This window comes from Gadus macrocephalus, chromosome 2, assembly GCF_031168955.1.
Source record: "Gadus macrocephalus chromosome 2, ASM3116895v1".
In the NCBI taxonomy this organism is placed as follows: Eukaryota; Metazoa; Chordata; class Actinopteri; order Gadiformes; family Gadidae; genus Gadus; species Gadus macrocephalus.
Window position 1 is genome coordinate 22,223,745 of NC_082383.1, and position 22,704 is coordinate 22,246,448.

At 43.8% G+C, this 22,704-nt stretch overlaps 4 protein-coding genes and 1 long non-coding RNA gene across 6 annotated transcripts; 3 read left to right on the forward strand and 2 right to left on the reverse strand.

Annotated features, from left to right (window-relative positions):
* Window positions 1-1,418: 1,418 nt before the first annotated feature.
* LOC132469985 (uncharacterized) lies at window positions 1,419-3,818 on the forward strand. The gene is made up of 3 exons (XM_060068133.1): window positions 1,419-1,428; window positions 1,951-2,131; window positions 2,783-3,818. The coding sequence occupies exons 1-3, from the start codon at window positions 1,419-1,421 to the stop codon at window positions 3,678-3,680; spliced, it is 1,089 nt and encodes a 362-aa protein (XP_059924116.1). The 3' UTR covers window positions 3,681-3,818.
* A 36-nt stretch (window positions 3,819-3,854) lies between these two features.
* Window positions 3,855-7,876, reverse strand: LOC132453027 (BCL-6 corepressor-like protein 1). Its single transcript, XM_060045889.1, has 4 exons — window positions 7,741-7,876; window positions 7,434-7,639; window positions 5,824-6,201; window positions 3,855-4,270 (listed from the first exon to the last, which is right to left on the reverse strand). Exons 2-4 carry the CDS (start codon window positions 7,563-7,565, stop codon window positions 4,133-4,135), a joined length of 648 nt encoding a protein of 215 aa, XP_059901872.1. The 5' UTR covers window positions 7,566-7,639; window positions 7,741-7,876; the 3' UTR covers window positions 3,855-4,132.
* Window positions 7,877-8,883: 1,007 nt separating this feature from the next.
* On the reverse strand, window positions 8,884-12,433 carry dusp3b (dual specificity phosphatase 3b). Its single transcript, XM_060045891.1, has 3 exons — window positions 10,804-12,433; window positions 9,546-9,778; window positions 8,884-9,083 (listed from the first exon to the last, which is right to left on the reverse strand). The coding sequence occupies exons 1-3, from the start codon at window positions 10,923-10,925 to the stop codon at window positions 8,884-8,886; spliced, it is 555 nt and encodes a 184-aa protein (XP_059901874.1). The 5' UTR covers window positions 10,926-12,433.
* A 778-nt stretch (window positions 12,434-13,211) lies between these two features.
* On the forward strand, window positions 13,212-14,598 carry LOC132453028 (uncharacterized). 2 transcript variants are annotated; one of them, XR_009524561.1, is made up of 4 exons: window positions 13,212-13,440; window positions 13,813-13,903; window positions 14,166-14,196; window positions 14,315-14,598. XR_009524561.1 is itself a non-coding variant. In XM_060045890.1 (4 exons), exons 1-4 carry the CDS (start codon window positions 13,267-13,269, stop codon window positions 14,567-14,569), a joined length of 648 nt encoding a protein of 215 aa, XP_059901873.1. In that variant the 5' UTR covers window positions 13,212-13,266; the 3' UTR covers window positions 14,570-14,598. The 2 variants fall into 2 exon arrangements, 1 of the variants encoding a protein (XP_059901873.1); XM_060045890.1 differs by having other exon boundaries at window positions 13,813-13,884; window positions 14,050-14,196.
* Window positions 14,599-20,308: 5,710 nt separating this feature from the next.
* LOC132453025 (uncharacterized) lies at window positions 20,309-21,121 on the forward strand. The gene is made up of 3 exons (XR_009524560.1): window positions 20,309-20,355; window positions 20,511-20,579; window positions 20,683-21,121. It is a non-coding gene; the product is annotated as an uncharacterized LOC132453025 (long non-coding RNA).
* Window positions 21,122-22,704: the final 1,583 nt, after the last annotated feature.

Sequence of the window (22,704 nt, forward strand, 5' to 3'; positions counted from 1 at the left end):
TAACAATAAAAATAGAATGACATTTTGTCAAATTCTTGAGTTCCTATATTCAAATTGAAAAGCTATAGCGTCCCCGTGATTGCAATCCACTTCGCCACGCTGCGTGTTGTGGTAACCCGGTACTCGAATGGGCCGGGTTCCACGGATAAACGACACTTTGGTGTGCGGGATAAGCCATTGCAGGCATTTATTAACAATCAACTTAAATCAAACAACGAAGGAGACGCGGTCTCTAGGGCCTCCGTGGGCCTCTAGGCTCTCTCGTCCCCACAGTGTGTTACGATATTCAAATGACATTTCAATCCGCAAAACGCTTTGCAAAAGATTTGGCAAAACGATTTGCAAAACGTTTTCCAAAACGTAATCCAAAACGTTTTCCAAAAAGTCAATTTGCAAAGTGGCAAACGTATCAGCCAATCAGTGTCTGGGCGTGAACTACGTCACTTGCTCGTAATGTCCTTGTTCACGTTCGTATGCGTCTTGTATTGAAGATGTATTGTTTGTTGTATTGAACATGTATTGTTTGTTGTATTGAACATGTATTGTTTGTTGTATTGAACATGTATTGTTTGCTTTCTTCAATTGCACCTCTAGTCAAGCAAACCAATATTTTATTATAAACCTTATTATTTTATTAGCTAAATGGCATATTCATAAATGTAAAAACTCGAATCAGAAACCGCTTTTTGTTGTGTTGAGGAAACCAGGCAATACATGGGGAATATTCTATGTTCTAGAAATGGGAAAGCTATTTAATTTAATGCTGCATTTTGTATTTTTTGTGTCTGTATTTTATGTCTGCCATTACTGTACCCCCTGGCTGCTAATTGTCAATACAATTGATAAAAATAATAATAAAAAAACAAGAAATGTGGGAGGAGTAGGGAAAAGGCAGTTTAGCGGTTTTCGCGATTTTGCGAGAAAAAATTATAGATGCAAATGGGCGTGGCCTATGCCAAAAAATGCAGCAGACTCCAGTGAATCTGTGGGTATAACGTTTTTATAACGCGTTTTCCTTAGTATAGCGCCACCTACCACCATCTTTACAACTGCTCATTGCGCTTCGTTTCTTCGCAAACGGGGCATTTCAAAATACAGTCAGCGACATGGTTAGGGTTCATAGGCGTCCGGCATTCCTGGGATCGTGGGCTGCATAGACGGAACCCATGTGCAGATCCAGGCCCCTTCTGAGAACGAGTATTTGTTTGTCAACTCATTAATCAGTTGTGAATATTGTTTTATTTTAATTATGTATATAGGCTATGTTTTATATAGGGCGACACAAACTGAATCCGGTGACGGCTCTTCTTTTTATTCGAACAAATCTCTCCTACAGAATCGAAACACCTCAATTAGCTCCTTTTCATTTGAGTATGTTCAAATTATTGCTTCTGTCAAAAATAACCATTTCCGTCTAAATGCCTACTCGTAAACCAGACAAATTACAATTACATATTTTACTTGCATTAGTTTGCAGTGTTTTGTTATGCATCAACACAATTGATGAATGAAAATGAATGAAAGAATGAACGAAATAATTATTTATTTCGGTGTCCGACAGAATCTTCATTTGATCAGTAAAAAGTAAAACATTAAAACACAGTAAGAAAAAAAAAAAGGCCTATAATAAAATAATTATCCTTCAACTCTAAAATATTTATTTAAATGTTTGTATAGAACGGTTAAGGTACGAACACACCAAACGCGTAACCCGCGTAAGATTTACACGCGTAACGCAGCTAAAATGTTGCTTGACCATTTTGTGTCAAAAATTGTCCTACGCTAGATGAGACCGCCCAAAACTTTTTTTCCCCCGCTATTTTTCTTTTGCTGAAACATGGCTGCATCGCCACCATCGCTGTGCTTTATTTGCTGCGAGAGTCCGAGGAGCGTCGCAAACGCATACGCCGTCGTGTTTGGGTGCACGACATCCTCCGGAGACGGCCACAGCTGAGTTTCACCACTTGCTCCAAGAACTCCGCCTGGATGACGGCCGGTTTCAGCGGTACTTTCGACTGAGTCGGGCCCAGTTCGATGACCTGCTAGCCCGGGTTGGTGCCAGGATCTCCCGTCAGGACACCAACTACAGGCGCTCCATATCAGCTGCGGAGCGCCTGTCTATCTGTCTCCGGTAAGTTGCGGTTTCATAGCCTAATTACTCTAACAATCAGCACATTCTGTAGTCAAAAACTATATACATAACGGGGAGAAATTGTTCGGGCGCGTGTTCTGATAGTGCATACATCTATTTCCAATGCACTGTTTATATTTGAGTAGTGACCCATTTATTCAAGCATCGTGCACTATGCTCAACTAAGCACGGGGGAGCATAGGCCATTGTGACAGTCAATATTCATTGGGTTAAATTCAACACAAGTCAAACGAAAGCGTGCTGACAACATGGTGATAAAGCAGTTTGCTTTGCACATCCGTTTCCCCTCTTGCACCTACCTGCTAAGCATTTCCTGTCAATGCTCCACCCAGTGTTTCAACAGTGTTTTTATATATTATCTATGGTTTCAACCTAAACGCAAATCTTCATATAGATGCATGTCACCTGAGTTTTATATAAACAAAATAAATAAATGCATCATGGCTCCAACATATTCATTCTTGACCTCCTCGTCATGCTTTTGAAAGTAAATAAGCTGATGCAAATCCACTGTAAACACTAGTCAAGACATATACCTGTGCAGTGATATCAGTAAGATAATTGGCCTACATATTTGGTATACAACTAAAATTCTCAATAAGGCTACAATAAATGATTCATGTGTTGCAGATTCCTGGCTACTGGCGATTCGTTCCGGACGATAGCCACCAGCTTCCGGGTCGGGGCCTCCACCGTGGCTTCCATCGTGTCCGATGGGGTGACGGCTATATGGGACTGCCTGGTGGAGGAGTTCATGGCTGTGCCCACTACCGAGGACTGGAGGCTGATTGCGCAGCAGTTCGAGGAGCAGTGGAACTTACCTCTCCGTTGCGGTGCCATCGATGGGAAGCATGTTGTTCTGAAGGCCCCTGCGAACTCCGGTTCGCAGTTCTTCAACTACAAGGGAACGTTTTCCATCGTTCTCTTTGCAGTTGTCGACGCAGACAAGTGCTTCCGCATCATCGATGTGGGGGGCTATGGGAGAACCAGTGATGGAGGAATTCTGGCCAACTCTGTGTTTGGTCAGGCCCTCCGAGCTGGCGATCTCAAGCTCCCTGCTGACAGAGCACTGTCAGCGGCTGCGCAGAGAGGACCCCTGCCTCATGTGTTTGTAGCGGACGAGGCCTTTCCGCTACGGACCAACCTCATGAGGCCATTCCCCGGACGCATCCTCCCCCGAGAGCGGCGCGTGTTCAACTACCGACTGTCCCGGGCTCGGTTGGTGGTTGAGAACGCCTTCGGCATCCTCTCCTCCCAGTGGCGGATCTACCGGAGGGTCATCGAGGTCCGTCCTGAGCTGGCGGAGAGATGCGTCAAGGCCACCTGTGTGCTCCACAACCTCCTCCGCAGAACAGCACCAACAGCAGCAGTGAGAGATTGCCTCCCTGTTGGTGTGGCGTTGCCTCTGCCAGGGCTGGGGAGAGTGGCTGCCAACAACGCTGGGAGAGAGGCCATCCGGATCCGCGAGACCTTCACCTCCTACTTCTCTGCAGAAGGGACCGTCTCGTGGCATGACACCATCGTATAGTGCAGTGCACAACAACCCCAAAACGGCTCTTTTAAGAGCCACCCACACAAAACAAAAGGGATTCCTTCATTATTATTAAATTGTTATTAAAAGTGTTCAATTAAGTAGTGTTATTAAAAATGTATATTTGTGTCCATGCATGCTAGATCTTAAAATCATATATTGAGAGAAGAGTTGTGAGAAATATTTTATTTCAAAAATAATTATAAAAATAGAAATAATAAAAATAACATAAGAACAATATAATATAAACATAACAGAACAATAACAAATGAACAGTTAACAGTGACATCAGCCTAGTTCTTTCCCTGGAGAGATTGTCACCACCACTAGCTAATAAGCTTAAACAGGTTCCAAATTAAGGGTGAAATTAGAATTGTCAAATATGACCTTACGAATTTGGAATTTAACGTACTCCAGTACTTCAGGTGGCAATCTCTCCAGGGAAGGAACTAGGCCCATGACAAAGTGCTCATTCCCAGAGAGCGGGGTAGGGGTAGGCACAGCATTTTGCCTCTGCAGGGCCTGGAGGATGGCTGTCTGTATATTTGTGTTCCCCTCTGGTACCCTGGCTCTCTTCCTCTTCGTCCCTGTATGGAATGTAAAACACCATCATTTGTAAGTTAGTGCAATACTTCACAAGTGAAAAGCCTGTTGAACATGCATGGTTGTTTGGTTTGAAGTGTTGTAACTTTAACTTATAGTATTAATTAGGGCTGTCAAATTAACGCGTTCATTTTGATTAATTAATCAGGGGAGGTTTAAGAAGTTACGAGAGAGAGAGAAGGGAGAGAAACAAACGGTAGGCTATACAGCTGTTTATAAACAGGCATAAAAGTGTCGCATAGGTATGCGATTAATTTAGATGAATTAATCACAGAGCCTGTAATTAATGTGATCAATTTTTTAAATTGCTTGACGGCACTAGTAGTAATCCATAAACCGTCTTCTTATCAGTTAAAGCTTAAACTAGGGCTGCAACAACGAATCGATAAAATCGATAAAAATCGACTACTAAATGCGTTGGCAACGAATTTGGTCGTCAATTCGTTGTGTCGCGCGATTAATAAGTTACTCATAGGCGCAGCACTGTTTACAGCCAGCCGCCGACAGGTTGGTTCACGGTTCATGCACGCCCACAGCGAGCTTTAGTGAGAGCGACCACAGCTTGTATTTGTCATATCTTAAAACTGGACTGTAGGCCTACATAAAAGTGTTGTACCTTCACTGTCTTTGGGTTAAAAAAAACTCCTTCAACTCAGTATCCGTCTAGTAGTCCAACCGAAAATTTTGTCAGCTGCTGCTGCTGCAGACGTTGTGCAGACGGGCTCGGAGTCGGCACCGCGTGCATCAACAGTCATTCAAAGCAGCGATAGTAATCACACAACCGGACGGTGTAGAAAGTCCCGTCAGTTAAAAATAGTAATGCAGTTTTTAAATCCATGTTAAAATCGGCAGGATATAGAGCTAGATTGCTTAAAAAAAACAACTAACCAATGGTCACAAACAGTGTCAAATGTGATGTGTTCAGGTCGGCTCAGAAATACGATTGATGCGTTCAAATGCAGCAGTAAAAAAAATATATATATTGAGATTTTGGTGAAGACTTGTTTTCCCAGTAATATAAGAGATAGTAAAGATAGAATTATGACCCGTTTAATGTCCTATCTTGAACTATCATCATCTTATCAGCAATTAAAGTAATATTACAAGTTCTATTTCAAGGAGTCTCAAAAATGGTATCAATAGGTTTGACCGGTTAACCGTGGACATCCCTTATATACATATAAAAGTATATCATACATTGTATGTTTCTTTTTTGTGTTATCCCAGTTATGTTTTTTTAATCTTTTTATTATTTAATATTACTTTTAATAGTTCCGGGACGTTGGAGCAATAACCTGGTGTTTTTACATTTCAGTCTGCACTGTGAATTTGAAGTAATGTTCAGTTTTTGAATAAAGATGCGGCAATTCCAATATATATATTTTTTTCTATCCGATTCATCGATTAATCGAAAAAATAATCGACAGATTAATCTATTATTAAAATAATCGTTAGTTGCAGCCCTAGCTTAAACGGTTAGCCATAAACATAGTTGAACCCCTGAAATTAATGCTATACATCTTTGTCCTGTACATACCGCTCTGTGGTCTTGGGGCAGGGCCAGCCTCAGGGACAGGTACACAGGAAGGGCCAGCGGCAGGGACAGGGGCAGGGACAGGGGCAGGGACAGGGGCAGGGGCAGGGGCAGGGGCAGGGGCAGGGGCAGGGGCAGGGGCAGGAGCAGGGGCACGGGAAGGGCCAGCGGCAGGGACAGGGGCAGGGACAGGGACAGGGGCAGGGACAGGGACAGGGGCAGGGGCAGGGGCAGGGGCAGGGACAGGAGCAGGAGCAGGAGCAGGAGCAGGGGCAGGGGCAGGGGCAGGGGCAGGGGCAGGGGCAGGGGCAGGGGCAGGGGCAGGGGCAGGGGCAGGGGCAGCATCAGCGTCCTCTGGGTGTGACTCACTGCTGGGCTGGTCTATGTTATGTCGAGGAAGGACAGGACCCCAGCGAATTTCCATCTCTTCACTGTCCCTGCCGCTGACCCGCTCTTTTTCCCTCTTTTTGTGTCTCATGTACCTGTCCCTGAGCGACTTCCACTTCCTGCGACATACGTCCACTGACAAGAACATACATATTAAGTTGTGTAACCTGACAAGTGGGACAGTCATCGGATCCAAATCCACCCTCACTAAATCACAACACACCCCAGCTCCACTCATAATTATCGATGGATTCCCAGTACCCTTCTCCTCCAAAGTCAAGAGCCTCGGCGTCATCCTGGACAACACCCTCTCATTCGCACCCCATATTCACAACATCACCCGGACTGCATACTTCCACCTCCGCAACATCGCCAGACTCCGCCCATCACTGACCCAATCCAGCACTGAAATCCTAGTTCACTCATTTGTCACATCACGCATAGACTACTGCAACGCCCTCCTCACCGGACTCCCCACCAAACTCATCAACAGACTGCAGATCATTCAGAACTCAGCCGCCCGGATCATCACCCGCACCAAATCATCTGACCACATCACCCCTGTCCTCATTCAACTTCACTGGCTCCCAGTACACTACCGTATCCAATACAAAACCCTACTCCTCACCTACAAAGCTCTCCACAACCTAGCCCCCAGTTATCTCTGCGACCTCCTCCAAGAATACACTCCCTCCCGCTCCCTCCGCTCAACCTCTGCTGGACTACTATGTATCCCCACATCACGACTCACTACAATGGGTGCCCGGTCATTCAGCTGTTCAGCACCCAGGCTCTGGAACTCCCTCCCCCCACACATAAAACAGTCAGACACCATTACAACCTTCAAGTCACAACTCAAAACTCACCTGTTCAAACTCGCACACAACGTCTAACTGATCACTGTTTTGATTGTTTTTTAGTTTTGTCCTGTTTTTGTTTTATTTATTTCTTATTGCTTATGTTTATTTATTTATTTATCTTTTTCCACAATGTCTTGTTTTTTAAAAAATTGTATGATGACTATATGCTCTGTAAGGTGACCTTGGGTGTTTTGAAAGGCGCCTCTCAATTAAATGTATTATTATTATTATTATTGTCTGTTGTAGTAGTATCACTTAATATTACTGCTAACTGGTGCTACCGCTAACCGGCGCTAACTTTTTTCATAGAACACAACCGATAGCTGAAGCCAAGCAAAATACACACACATTATTCACTGATCTTACCAGGAAAGCCAGTATCCTCGGCGACGTCGACCCACGCCCTCTCTTTTTTGTTCCTGTCCTGTACGACACCATCGTGGTGTCGTACAGGACAGGACGGCTGCACACTGCGACTATCAGGTTTTGTTCCTCCATTTCTGTTCTGTCCTCTCCGTCTCTCTGCCAGTGAAGTCGGGTCAAGCTCAACGCTGATTGGGCACTTGCCAAGTCTGAAACAAAATGTGAATTTATTAATTCTGGGCAATAAGGAATTATTGCCCTGCGCATTCAACTAACAAACCATCCTCAATAAATATGCTAGGCTACATACCTTCATCCAACGGCTCCGGCGGTTGAGGACAGCCGCTGTCCACCCCGACGAAGGCTGGTGAATCCTCCCCAAAAATAGTGACAATAATGTCGCTGTAAGGTGACGTTTTCAGGGGAGGACCACCGCCGGTTCTTTGGGGCAGACACGTCCTTCTTGGCCCGGGACAGGAGGTCTTTTCTTAATGCCGGCATCTGCCCGATGACAGCCGGAGTCCGAACAGCTGTTCAAGCTCTCCATTACAAATCGCCATGTCTCCTGCTTTTTTGTTTGTATTTACATTGGACTGCTTGGCAGTCAGAGCGTCTAGTTGTCACTGTACAACTCAATTAATTTTTTGGATTTCAACATCAGTAAAGTTGCCTTTCCTCTTGCGGTTTTCCTCCATCATATCGGATGTTAATAGTAAATAGCTGTTGGCACGAGGTATCCTAGCAACGCGGTGCCATTCACATGGCTAAGACCGTGCGAGGTTAAGAGCAGGCGTAAGTCCCGTTGGTGCAACCGGCGTCAGCTCCATGCAGGGTCGGCTTAGCTCAGGAGGTAGAGCAGTTGCCTTGTAACTGAAAGGTTGCTAGTTGGATCCCCGGCTCCTCCTAGCAGTGTCCTTGAGCAAGGCACCTAACCCTAACTGCTCCCGCCGAGCTGGCTGTCGCCTTGCACGTCTGACTCCGCCGTCGGTGTGTGAATGTGTGCGTTATGGTGAATGAGAGGCAATATTGTAAAGCGCTTTGACTGGCCAATAGGTTAGAGTGCTACATAAAGGCAGTACATTTACATTCCTCTCCATCTGGCCTTCTCGTTTGGCCTCATCCCACTTCTGTGCGTGCGTGTCACTCCCTCCAGGCTGTCCCACTCCCTCCAGGCTGTCCCACTCCCTCCAGGCTGTCCCACTCCCTCCAGGCTGTCCCACTCCCTCCAGGCTGTCCCACTCCCTCCAGGCTGTCCCACTCCCTCCAGGCTGTCCCACTCCCTCCAGGCTGTCCCACTGCCTCCAGGCTGTCCCACTGCCTCCAGGCTGTCCCACTGCCTCCAGGCTGTCCCACTGCCTCCCGGCTGTCCCACTGCCTCCCGGCTGTCTCACTCCCTCCCGGCTGTCTCACTCCCTCCCGGCTGTCCCACTCCCTCCCGGCTGTCTCACTCTCTTCAGGACGTGCCCGTGGCAAGCAGCCTCTGGTTGAGCCGACAGAGCTGTCGCAGGAAGCCGTCGTTGGGGCCGATCTCCCTCTGGTGGCGCACGGTTGCCAGGGCGGAGTGGACGTCGAGGCGCCGGCGCAGCATGAGGAAGGCGATGACCAGGGCGGGCGAGCGGCTGTAGCCCTCTCTGCAGTGGACCAACACCTTGCCTGCATAGAAACCAGCTCTGAGTCCATATCCGTAGAACCACGAGTCCAACAAACAAGTTTAAATCAATCGTATGTGATAACTTATCATCGATGATCATAATTGAATCAAATACATTACTTTCATTCAAACAAATTGATTCATCGTCTCATCATCACAGCCCTAGTTTTAATTGATTAAACAAGCCATTGACGACCCCCTTTGCATGGTCATTTCTAGGTTTTGGTGAACACTTAAAGAACTCAATGCCAACTCACTCTAAATAAAACCACTCAGTGAGCTGGTTGTCTGAGTTATTAGTAGTTATGGACATTCAGAATATATTGTTTTGTAGCTAATCTCTCTCGCTTATAAGCCAGCAATCTCTGGCAACCATAGATGCATCCAGTGAGTAAGCACAGTGAACCAATCATTACTTATTGTTTTCAGGGGAAACCATGCACTATGCTTCTCGGCTCCAGTACCTTTTCCGTCGTTGTGCGCCAAGGCTCTCGCCATGAAGTCCGCCGCCTCCTCAAAGAAAGGGCCGAGGTCGAAGTGGTCGGTGTCGCTGGCCGCCACGCCGTGGTAGGCGATGGCGGTGCCGGCGTAGAACTCTGCGTTGGTGTTGACGTGCATGAGGGAGTCTCCCTCGGCAGCGTTGAGCACGTGAGTGATGCCCAGGCGCTGCAGACACGCCACGTTCATGGCCGCAGACCTGCAGTGGGATGTGGCAGGGTTTAGACCGAACCCTTCAGGATGATGAGTAACACTTGGGGGAGGAAAAGCAGCGTTTGGGATATTCTACAAACAAGGGGTCATCCATTGCACTCATTTGTTTAACAAAGCAGATCCAGCCAAAATAAACAGAAGGGTGGAACAGTCCTGGGCCAACCACGCATTGGGCCGTCGGACCCCTGACTGTCCCCTGAACTACCAAAACATTAATACAAACTTAAACTACCAGAAATAAAGCCGCGAAAACTGGACTACTGGATCCACTCCCAAAATAAAGTAAAAGTAAAAAATGAAACACAAGTAGTGTTACTTTAAGTCGGCCTTCTGTAGGCTTATTAGGGTGTAGTGATACTTTTGATGGCACAAAGGACATTGCCCAGTAACTTTGTGGTTCTTATTTTTTTGTCACTAATAGGTTTGCCTTGATCAGCTCCTTACAGATTTTGCACTGGAGCACATTGACCAGGAGCGGCCATTAACAGTCGTCGCACACCATCAAAATATTTTTAAAAAGTGCCGGCTTGGTGCTGAGCCGGCCGTACTTCAATTGGCAAAGAGAGCCACACATTGAATTCGTCAATGAAATGGCGGATGATTACGGCGGGGTCAGGAGGGAGTTCCAAAGGTTAAGTCCAAATGCTGCTTGAAGTGATGCGTTACTGGAACGCATTACTGTTGCTAGTTCGAGAGGAGCCTATCTACGGAATAGAAGTGAAGACGATCCAACCAGCAACCTGATTGTGCTGGCGATCAGTTTTATTTAAGGACCAAAGCATTGGACGTCAATGCAGTTATTGACCGCTTCAATATAATTTACTAAGACACCCTGCAAGGCTGCAACGATAACATGCTCCATACTTCGATGAAACAAATCTGCCGATATTTGAATGTAGGCTATGTCAGAAACTGACAACTTTTCATGTTACTAAATAGACAAAATGTCAAGACAAGATCAAGGCGTCCACCATGTATTCATCAAAACCTAAAAGGTAAACACTAACTCACTCGTTGCCGACGTAAATCCCAGTGCAGACCTCGTCCACGGGTTTCGTTGGCCAGCAATAAAACCCCCTCTCATCCGTTAACAAATCATTGAGCTGCTCCACTGTCTCGCTGAACTCTGTCATGTCTACTCAAGCTGTCTGCTCGACCGATTTAGCTTTCTGCTCGCGTCCAGTAGAGAGAAACAAACAGCTGGTACGCCAGCACCAAACGTGGCTAACGGGTCTCGATTTACAGCGTGTTCAGACGCACGACCAGGGAGAGACGCCTGCCCTGTGCGTGGCTGTTACGATATTAGGAATAGGGTTAGCTTTAGTGGGCATATGGTCAGTACTGACATCACAGAGGGGGCGGTGCTGAGGTGCTCATTAGCGGTAAATCGCAACAGCTGAGGCTGCAATACATCCATGGATACCTCCTGATCCTATTGTTGAGCTCACATTGCTTGACAAAAAGAACAAAGATAAGGAATTTATTTTACACCCACAAGTAATAGACATGCATAGAAAGATGTGTTCAGATTCAGACAGATGCTTCAGAGAACCTGGCTAACAAAATCGGTATTTCATTAGTTAGTTCCAGAGTTCAGACGGGCTGTCGGTGTATACAGGAGAGATGACGGACATGTTGTCGTGCCGTGATAGGCCTTAAATACCAGCCCAGACGTCATGGGCATCATTCCACGGAAGAAAAGACATAAAAGACGACAGATAAAGTAAGTGACATATATTAACCTGTCTTTATACAGTTTATTTCGATAATCTACTTTAAAAACACTCGAAAGTATTTAATTGATATAATAAAACCAAACGAAAATGATATTCGCAAAGTAAATGTTGTGAACGACGGCGGAACATTCAAACATAAAATCAGTAGGCCAAAGTTTGCGCAGTCACGTCAGATTAGTTTACCCGTAAAAAACAAACAAACAAGAGCAGAGTCTGAGAAAAAAAAGTACAACCTAAAGTTCAAGCCGTCAGTGGTCAAGTTTGCTGAACAAAGTGTTAAACTTCAATAATTGTTCGTAGTCAATTTATAAAGTCCATTTATTTAAGCTCTCAACAGCATAACCATACCACATCGGCGGGAAAACACGGCACGCGCAAAGTCCAGCCATGGAAACACCATCCTCTTTCACCCCCACCCACACTATGAAGAGTTGTTGTGGTAACAACCAATTATTACTGAGAGAAATAGATATTCAAATTCTAGGTACAAGTCGAGAGAGATATGTCAAAGGTTCTTAGTTTGTGTTCACTGCTCAATTTATAAAGTCCATTTATTTAAGCCGTCAACAGCATAACCATAAAACATCGACGGGGAAACACGGCACGCGGGAAGTCCATCCATGGCATCAGCAGACCAAAGCCAGTCTGCTGTTGTCATAGCGGTTACGTCTTTCTGACCAAACGCAGTTATACCACTCGGCCACCGGAAAGTTTGCGCGCATTATTCGAATAATGCGCGGGTTATTGGTTAATGTTAATGCATGTACGGTAATATTCATACTGGTTCAAATAATAAATGTGATAGTATTCCCCATCTTTGCTGAGCAAGAATTTTCAGCGATTGAAACAAATAAAGTAACCCTGGCTATTAATTTAAGTTTGACGGTACTGGTCATAAATGAACACCTTAAGAGGTGAAATGATGCCGTTACAGAAGATCCGGAGTTACTACTGCAGTGCATGCATGCTGCATGGGAGCACTACTGTCTTATCCAACGGCCCTTTTAACGTCCATGGCAAGCAGCCGTGTTCAGTGTTTTAAGTGACTCCTGAAGTTAGTTTATTCGCTCTGTGCTTATAATTCCAAACAACGGTTGGTAAAGGCTACTGTTAACATTAGCATAGATAAGACTAGCTCCGTTGAAGTAGGCCTCCCCGTCCACGAGGTAGACGCTAACGGAGCATAGCATGTGTCGAATTCAGCAAAGATAACTAAGGTAAGATATATATATTTTGTAATTATTTTCTTTTTAAAATACAAATGTTTTTTCTACTCCTTTTAAATAAACGCGAAAAGAGGGGGGCGCCCTCTGTTGGCAGGAGGGGACAACAACGTGATATCTTTATTATCTGGGTCGTTCTTTACGCGTAACTTTATATGCTACTAGGGTGTGCTTTTAATTATTTAATCTTAGCTTGAATATTAAACTTGCCTCTAAAAAATGTTTTTTTTTCTCTTGTATGTATTTTCAGAAAATGGCTTTCAACAAAAGGACAGAGAAGCTATACACCGAGAGAAGCTATATAATTTTGCAAGAGAGGATGAAGGTGAAGGAGTGGAACATCTCGGATGAGGCATTGGCCGTCCACACACTGAGAAACTATGCCGCTGGGGTGTCAGATGGGAAGAGGGCAACTCAATTTATAATGTTTGATGAATTGGCTAAGGGAATAGAGGGGGGGGAAGTCTTATAGGATAAAAATTTTTGGGTGGAGCAATTATGGGGATATTAGAACAATGCTGACAAGGCATCAGACCGTGGCCTATATCGCTGCCGCGGTCCAAGTCCCCGCCCACCTGGAGGCAGAGGCTTGGGACTTAATATGTCCCGAGTCGATGCTCGTCCCTCTGCGGGAGATGGCAGAGGTCGAGGAGATGACGCTGCTGACTGTTCAGGGCTGGGTCAAAGAAGTTATAATTTAATTTGAATTAAATTATAATTCAAAAAATGTTGAATTATAATTCAAATTTAACCCCTTGACTGGCAGTTTGCAGAAACCCTCTTATAATGGTTGCAGCAATTCTATAAAAACACAAACACAAAATACTAAAACCACTTTCTCTGACATTATTTTCTATAGCTTACATTGAATCAGTCATTAAACATCTTACAATGGTATTGGACAAAGGTGACCTATATTGGAATAAAGTTTAGAAAAGAAAAATCTATACTTAAAAATCATACCGCTTATCATGCATGAAACTTTGTTTTACTGTCATCGCTCAGATAGAAAGCTATCCGAGTTGTGTGGTAGTAATGCCATTTTCCCATTTCTCATTTAGCTAGGTGCGTTCCACCCGCAAACAGCGGCCGGTGGCCCGCCAGTGCCTCGAAGGGCCGTGGTGCTGAAAGATGTAAGGAATTGATCGTACAGTGTGCTCAGTAGTCACTTTCTTAAATTACTCATTTTGATAGCTCCTTTTATACAATTGCATATCTTTTCAGCAGGTGAAGTAAAAGTTCAAATCCGTGTCGGCCTTTAATAAGCACTGCTTACGTAGCCTGTTTTATTGTGGTAGGGGGATACAGAGGTGGAATTGGTACTCTGGAGGGAGGCCAACCTCACACAGTTAGAGGTTGGCCTCCTTATAAGAGGTACCCATCTGCGGGCGAAAAGGAGCAACTGGGGACTGAGCCTCCACTCAACAGGGCACACTTCAGTGGAAGTGAGTAAATGACAATAGGCTATACATTGTATTGATTGTAAAGCATTTAGGTGTAACTTTTTTACTCTGCATCCAACAGGCGCGTCCAAGCAAAAACTAATATATTAATTTCCTGTAGGTCATCAATGGAGACAAGGAGGTCCAGGTCATGGGGTACAGGATCCTCCCAGACGGGGACATGGAGGTCCTGGACCCCAGTGACAACGAACACGTCATTCCACAGGCCATGTGGGATGCAGTCATTGGCAAGACCGTCCCAGCCATACGTTTCCATTTATTATTTACATTATTTACATTTGAAAGGGCCAAATTACTCCAAATTAATTTAAGAGAGGAATACCCTAATAATATACAATTATCTGGGGCTCATTAATATAGGCTAATATTAAGCACAGAGGAACCATTTGTATTGCAGTCCCTCTATTATATACTGGGTAGTGTTTGTAACTGACATTAGTTAACTGGTTATTTTCTTGTGTGTATGTCTGCCTTTTATCATTATAACTAAGTATAAGTTATATATACATTGGCTGTGTATACCAGCCAATGTTGACAGACATGCTGAGCAGATTCATGCAATAACTCCTTTAATTAAGTTAATGTTTGTTTTCTTTTCTTTCCAGTTGAAACACTGTACATGAACAAAGAAGACGTCTATTGGCCCTGCAGCCTGCCGTTTTACCATTCAAACCCCCCTACCCCATCTTTCTCGCTACCCCCAAACCCCATCTCCTCTTGGTGTTTTTGATGTCTCTTTTTTGAGACCGCTCAGTAAAACGGCTTGCCTATCCTCTACCTGTCTCTACCCTATTTCTCTCTACCTTATTTACCGCTATCTTGATTGGTTTCTAATTTCTCCGGAAATGCACAAGAAAAACAAACAGACCCTTGAAACAAACAGACCCTTTGAAAAAAACAGACCCTTGAAAAAAATAAATAATCTTTCTTTTTGAAATAGAAAGTACCATCTCACTACAAACTGGTTTGTTTTGAGAAATCTCCTTCTCTACCTATTGTCACTCCCTTTTTTCACGCTCCCTGTAGTTCACGCTGAAGAGATGCCAAAGAAAAGCAAAAGATCCCAAGCGGCTAAAGTAAGGTGGAGTAAGTCTGGTGAGTTTCAGCTCAAAACGCAAGTAATATTCATACTGGTTCAAATAATAAATGTGATAGTATTCCCCATCTTTGCTGAGCAAGAATTTTCAGCGATTGAAACAAATAAAGTAACCCTGGCTATTAATTTAAGTTTGACGGTACTGGTCATAAATGAACACCTTAAGAGGTGAAATGATGCCGTTACAGAAGATCCGGAGTTACTACTGCAGTGCATGCATGCTGCATGGGAGCACTACTGTCTTATCCAACGGCCCTTTTAACGTCCATGGCAAGCAGCCGTGTTCAGTGTTTTAAGTGACTCCTGAAGTTAGTTTATTCGCTCTGTGCTTATAATTCCAAACAACGGTTGGTAAAGGCTACTGTTAACATTAGCATAGATAAGACTAGCTCCGTTGAAGTAGGCCTCCCCGTCCACGAGGTAGACGCTAACGGAGCATAGCATGTGTCGAATTCAGCAAAGATAACTAAGGTAAGATATATATATTTTGTAATTATTTTCTTTTTAAAATACAAATGTTTTTTCTACTCCTTTTAAATAAACGCGAAAAGAGGGGGGCGCCCTCTGTTGGCAGGAGGGGACAACAACGTGATATCTTTATTATCTGGGTCGTTCTTTACGCGTAACTTTATATGCTACTAGGGTGTGCTTTTAATTATTTAATCTTAGCTTGAATATTAAACTTGCCTCTAAAAACTGTTTTTTTTTCTCTTGTATGTATTTTCAGAAAATGGCTTTCAACAAAAGGACAGAGAAGCTATACACCGAGAGAAGCTATATAATTTTGCAAGAGAGGATGAAGGTGAAGGAGTGGAACATCTCGGATGAGGAGGCATTGGCCGTCCACACACTGAGAAACTATGCCGCTGGGGTGTCAGATGGGAAGAGGGCAACTAAATTTATAATGTTTGATGAATTGGCTAAGAATCGCGAACGAGGCTGTTCCATAACAGCAGTCTGTCAACCAAACCATCAAATTTAGTTTTTCAAAATTATATTTCTCACATCATTGTACTCTATATGTTTCATCTTAGAAGAAGACAAGGAAAGTCAGTTTCGCACGGGAAACTGATGTTCTTGTATTTTTGAAGTAAGAGACATTAGCTTTAACAATAATATTTAGTTCATCACTGTGCTGTTTCACATTTAATTGTCATCCTATTTTTAGGGAACAGACTATTGTGACTATTATTTATCTGCTAATCAACGCTACGAATGGTAATTATAAAAAGACACCTTGTGAAGTTATTTTTTCGCTTTGGCAATATAGCCTTTAACTTCACGTCTTATAGCCTCCAGTCCATCAACGCATCAGGTACAGACACGATTGATTTGAACAAGAACCTCAAACAAGATCTGACAGACATGCGCTCAGGTGACTGTGCGTTCTTAAAGGTCCCATGACATGAAAATCTCACTTTGGGAGGTTTTCTAACATAAATATGAGTTCCCCTAGCCTGCCTATGGTCCCCCAGTGGCTAAAACTTGCTCAAGATCTCAAGATCAAGCTGAGGAGGAGAAGGAGAAGGAGGAGGAGGAGGCGGCGGGCAGTTCACAGCCTGGATCCTCTTCAGCACCACCACCAACACCACCACCTGATGTGGGAAGCCCCCCCCCCCCCCCTTCTCAGAGCTCTCACCCTGGAGCCACGAAGAGGAGGAGGAGAAGAACTACAGAGGTGGCTCCGGATCCGGTCGATGCAGCACTGCTCGAAAGGCTGCAGGAGTGGCGGCGTGAGGAACGGGACAGTAAAAATGTGTTCAGCAGTTTCACGGGCTACCTGAACACTGTTCTTCAGGACCTTCCTGCCACAGATGGCAAGAAGCTCATGAAGGAGATCCAGCAGCTAATGCTGACGTATACATAGGGCCGTACATAAGTTCTGTTCTGTTCCAAATATTTTTATTCTATTATTCTACGGTTATTTAAAATGTTAAGTGCCTTTGACACTGCACATTTAATTGTTATTTATTATGTTCTAAATGTTTTTGTTCTACATGTTCTATCTATATTTGCATTGCAAATGCAACAGATGGGGCATCCAATATGCAGGGCAAGTACAAAGGATTCTCAGCACTGATGACCTCCCAGTCTCCTAACCATGTACATGTGTGGTGCTATGCACATGTACTCAATCTTGTACTGGCTGAAACTACCCAAACCAACATTGAGAGTGGGTCACTGTTCCAACTCCTAAATGACATAGCAGTGTTCATCAAGGACTCCTACCAGAGGGTTATTCTATGGGAGAATCAAACTCAGGATAAAAGCCACAGACACCTCTCTCCAATTGGTGAGACACGGTGGTGGGCCAAGCACAATGCTCTTGAAAAAGTATTTGGACATTTTGGAAAACCTGACAACGGCCTGTTCATTGATGCAGTGCTCACACTGGAAGCCATTGAACAGCAAGCAAAAGAAAAGCCCTCTGTATAGATCTAAGATTAGCCCTCTATGTTTCACTAGCATTTGCAGAATGACAAAGCCCAAGAAGAAGCTATGCCCCTCATGCCAGGCCAAAAATCCGTTGGGAGGAAGACATGTTGCCAATGTCTCCTCACCCTTCCCTAGAAGAACAAGCTGCCAGATAGTTTGAAGATGGGCAGCTGTGCATCATCTGCAAAGTCATACAGAAACGGTGCCAGGGCTGTAAATTCGGCCCAGCTATCTGTGAGTTTAAATAACGCTACCGTGAACCTGTGGATATAAAGGTTTTGACTGTGCGAGGTTCGGTGTGGGAGATATATCCCCAAACGTCATTTACTGACGCAAATGGGCGTGGCCTATGGCAAAAGATGCAGCAGACTCCGGTGAATCTGTGTGTATAACGTTTTGGACTGTGGGAGGTTCGGTGTGGGAGTTATAGCCCCAAACGCGTATTCCTTGGTATAGCGCCACCTAGTGACCGGCGTGTCTGGATTTTGTCGTCTGCGTAGTCCTCACGGCCCTGGATCTAGTCATGCCATTGGCGTGTGTGCACCATTTACGGTTTGGGCTGTATTCCCACTTTTACGGGGGAATAATAATAAAAAAAATCCTTACAAAAACAATAGGGATCCAACCTGTTGGCTTGGACCCCTAACTAGAACTGCAGTTATGCAGGGGTCCAAGAAATGTGCATTTCGCCGGCACAACGCGAAGCATGTGTTCAAAACACTACCGCAAACCTGTGGATATAAAGGTTTCGACTGTGGGAGGTTCGGTGTGGGAGTTATAGCCCCAAACGCTACCGTTGCGATTGGTTTGCTTTACCAGAGCCCCGTTGGCCAGCATGTTTCCAGGTCCATTCAGACAGCGTCTTGGATAGAATTTTTTTTTTAATAGCACATCTGTGTAGACCACATCTACACCAGGGTCCAAAAGATGGACCATACGTACAAGTTTGGTATGCTGGTTTGCAAACAGACCATCCGGTACACTGAGCGGGAGAAAGTACACCAGAAGTGGAATTCCTGCGGAGGGAGGTGGAAAGACTTGGCGAAGCAGCGGTGGAAAACGCCAAAATCATCCACCAGTTGGGAGTGGATCTGGCGACATCCCAGGCCAGCTTGTCTGCTATACCCGTCTCCACCCGCCTTTTTTGATCTCAAAGTTAAAAAGGTAAGATTGAAATTTCTGTAAGAATTCAAATAAACTGATGGACAAAGAGGCAGAAAACTCTGTGTCTGCCTCTTTGTCCATCGTTTAATTTGAATTTGCGTCCTTTCTTCCCGGCATACATTGCTGTTTTATCAAACTTTCACTGAAACAAAACAAGCAACTGTAATATTCAGTCTTCCCGTTTTGGACATCCGTCAATGTTTGGATTGTGTAATAATAATTTGGATTGTGGCTTTGAATAATGGCTAGCCTAGCGATCATCTACGTTCAATGTTCATCTATGTTCAGTTCTTTCTTTGCCGTTGGGCTCACGAGCCGAGCAGCTGATCGCAACAGCGAATGTTCGGGAACTGTAGTTCTTCAGTAGTAGAGCGGAACTGGCGAGCGTATAATTGAAAATACATTTCCCTACATGCATCGCTCCCGCACACTCGAAAGCCGTACAGAAAGGATTTGTTTTTATCTTCGCACGTTATATATTATACATACATCGTTAACGCTGTATGTATACCTGCGTTAACATCTACTTGTAATGTTTCTTTTCTACAGAAAAATGTCCGGAAAATCCCCGGCAGACCTTCCATCATCGGACCACCGAGTCCATCGCGATGAGGGATGAAGCCAGCAAGAACTATGTAAATTATCAACATTTGCAAGCCTAAATTAAGAAAATTCCATTTAATACTAACAGATTTTTTTTTTTAATAGCACATCTGTGTAGACCACATCTACACCAGGGTCCAAAAGATGGACCATGCGTACAAGTTTGGTATGCTGGTGTGCAAGCAGACCATCCGGTACACCGAGCGGGAGAAAGTACACCAGAAACAAGTAGAATTCCTGCGGAGGGAGGTGGAAAGACTTGGCGAAATCATCCTCCAGTTGGGACTGGATCGGGCGACATCCCAGGCCAGCTTGTCTGCTATGCAGACCGATTTGAACGTCACACAAAACGGTAAAAAAAAATGCAGATTACCCAACATGTGAAAACAACTTAATTACATGAAGGCCTTCAGCCAACTCCCAACTACAGAACACTCAGACTAACAGACATATTTATATTATGCCTATGTGTTATGATTATGATTTTACCCATTAGACTATACTCTACCAACTCATTTATTAACCTAGCTTACAAAATGTGCATCCCAATCCAAAGGACGATTACAAATGGAATATTAACATTTCTTTCATTCCTATCTAGAACTGGATGACCTCCACCTCATCAACGCCTCCCAAGGTAATGCAAATTACCCAACAACATGGGTTTTAATTTGGTTAGAGATTTCAAGTCTTATGATTTTACCTATTAGACTATACTCTACAAATTAACCTAGCTTACGCAAGCAAACAAAAATGCATTCCAATCCAAATTACTAATTAATATTAACATTTGCTTTCATTTCTAGAACACGACAACCTGAACTGCACGACCGCCTCCCAAGGTATGACTATACATGGTGTTAATATGGATTTGATTTGTCATCAGATACTGATTCCTCCCATCAGAGATTGTCTTCAAATATGGATTTGATTTGTCATGTATAACACCTATTAGCCAAATGTGAAAAATAATGGAAACGATCTTTCCTCCCATCAGATACTGATTCGTCCCATCCGAGATTGTGTTCGACGATGGTTGATGACATGGACGAGAACGGGAACGGAGGTACACCTTCATCTTTCAAATGACTGTCGTGGTTATAAAAATACATGCAGGCTTTATGTCCATGTGCTCGGAAAACTGATACTTTTTTCTTTACATTTTGCAGATCCACTACCAGGCCCCTGAAAAACTACTACCAGGCCCCTGTAAAGTAGGGTGTAGTGTGATATTGTAAATAGTGTGATTTTTTTAATATAGTGCGATATTGTAAATAGTGTGATTTTTTTATTTTTAAACTTCAATATAAACTCAAACATCTGATATTGTTTCATATTTACACAAATTGCCCATGCAAAAAGGAATGTTTCTCAATTCGCGTTCTTTTCCGTACTTGTGTGCTTGCGTTCTTGTGAAACGTCATCAGTCTTAGCCCAAGTACTGTTCCAATTCAAAGTACGCATCAGGCCAAGTACTGTCGTAAAACCCGGAAGTGTTCTTGATGCGTTCTTAAATTGGCCGAAATATCGAGCCTGCATCGATGGTGACTTGTGTGGATTTGGGACCGTCAAATATCCCAGGATGCATTTCGCATTCCTGTTTTACAATATCAGTGTAAGCTATAAAATAGGCTATATAGGGACATTTTAAAAGTATAACAAAGATGGAGGCCTATTATTTACATACTATTTTAAAATGAAAGAGGGGTTTTGCTTTATATAATTTGTTTATATTGTATAAATCGCTGATGGAAACCCATCGCAACGGAAATCCCGATCGGATCCATCGGTGGGTGTGTGCGTGTTTCTATTCTATTCTCGCTCGTTTGTAATTCTTAGTGATGGGCAAATTAAGCTTTTATAAAGCGTTGAGCCAATGTTTCGAAAATGGGTTCATTACTCGAAGCTTCAGTGACAGTGACCTCTGCTGGCGAAGTTCGAGGCTGCAGTGGATTCAACGTATCCCTGCTTTGAAAACTATTTGACGCACAAACACACAAACCCAAATACTTAATAGCATGATATTTTCACGAATAAAGATTGATCTAAATACAGATGTCTAAATTGTTCTTAAAGGGATATGCCTAGCCTTCTGTCCAGATAGGCTAAATGATGTAGGCTAGGATATAATTGAAACGGCATATAAAAACTTTCCCCCCAGGAATGGGATTCGAACCCGGGTCCTCCACTCCACAGTCAGTGTTATCCCCTAGCCTACTCTAATCGATATCTTACGTTGTTCTATTACATACCGTACTATGCACAACTCCCGTAAACGATTGTAGCATCGATTGTTGTTTTTTTTCATTCAATAATTAGGCGGTGACCAGCTGGCTTCGGGCAAGGTTGGTTGGGTGTGCTTGAGTAACTCTAGGGGGTGATTATGTGGGATGGGGTTAGACACTCAAAGATTTGTATTGAGGTAGGCTGCCTTATGGATTGATTCGGTTTCTTGTTTTTTGCTCAAAGCTTCTCCACCGAGCCGCGGACCAGTCGGATTCATTCAGGCAACGAACCAGTTGCTGCTTCGGACGTCACATGACACGTGATTTTTTTGCTCTGAAGCAAGCTTCGAAGCAGTGCTTCTTGGGAGTTGTAGATCAGGGTTTGAAGCACGTATCGAAGCTTCAGTGTCACACTGCCATCACTAGTAATTCTTATATCAATAGCCTACTCTCCAATAATAGGCTATATAGGGAAATTGAGAAACGGCAATCTCATACAATATTTTTCAAGCCACTGATTGTTTATATGTAGGGTACAGCTGGCTTGCCGTGTGAATACGCATAACTTTTCATTTATATTCATTCAAAATATTAACATAGCCTACTATTTTATTTAAAACTAAAGAGGCTGGTGTTTTATATAATTTGTTTATATTGTATAAATCGCTGGAGGAAACCCATCGCAACGGAAATCCCGATCGGATCCATCTGCTGCGTGTTTCTATTCTATTCTCGCTCGTTCGTAATTCTTATATCAATAGCCTACTCTCCAATAATAGGCTATATAAGGAAATATATTCATTCAAAATATTAGCATACTATTTTAAAACTTAAGAGGCTGGTGTTTTGTTTTATATAATTTGTTTATATTGTTCAGTAGTTATATGGCTACATGAGGCCGTAGCACAGTTAACAGGCGAGCTGAGCTGGTGACGTCATCGAGTCCGCTGCTGTTCCAATTGCAGG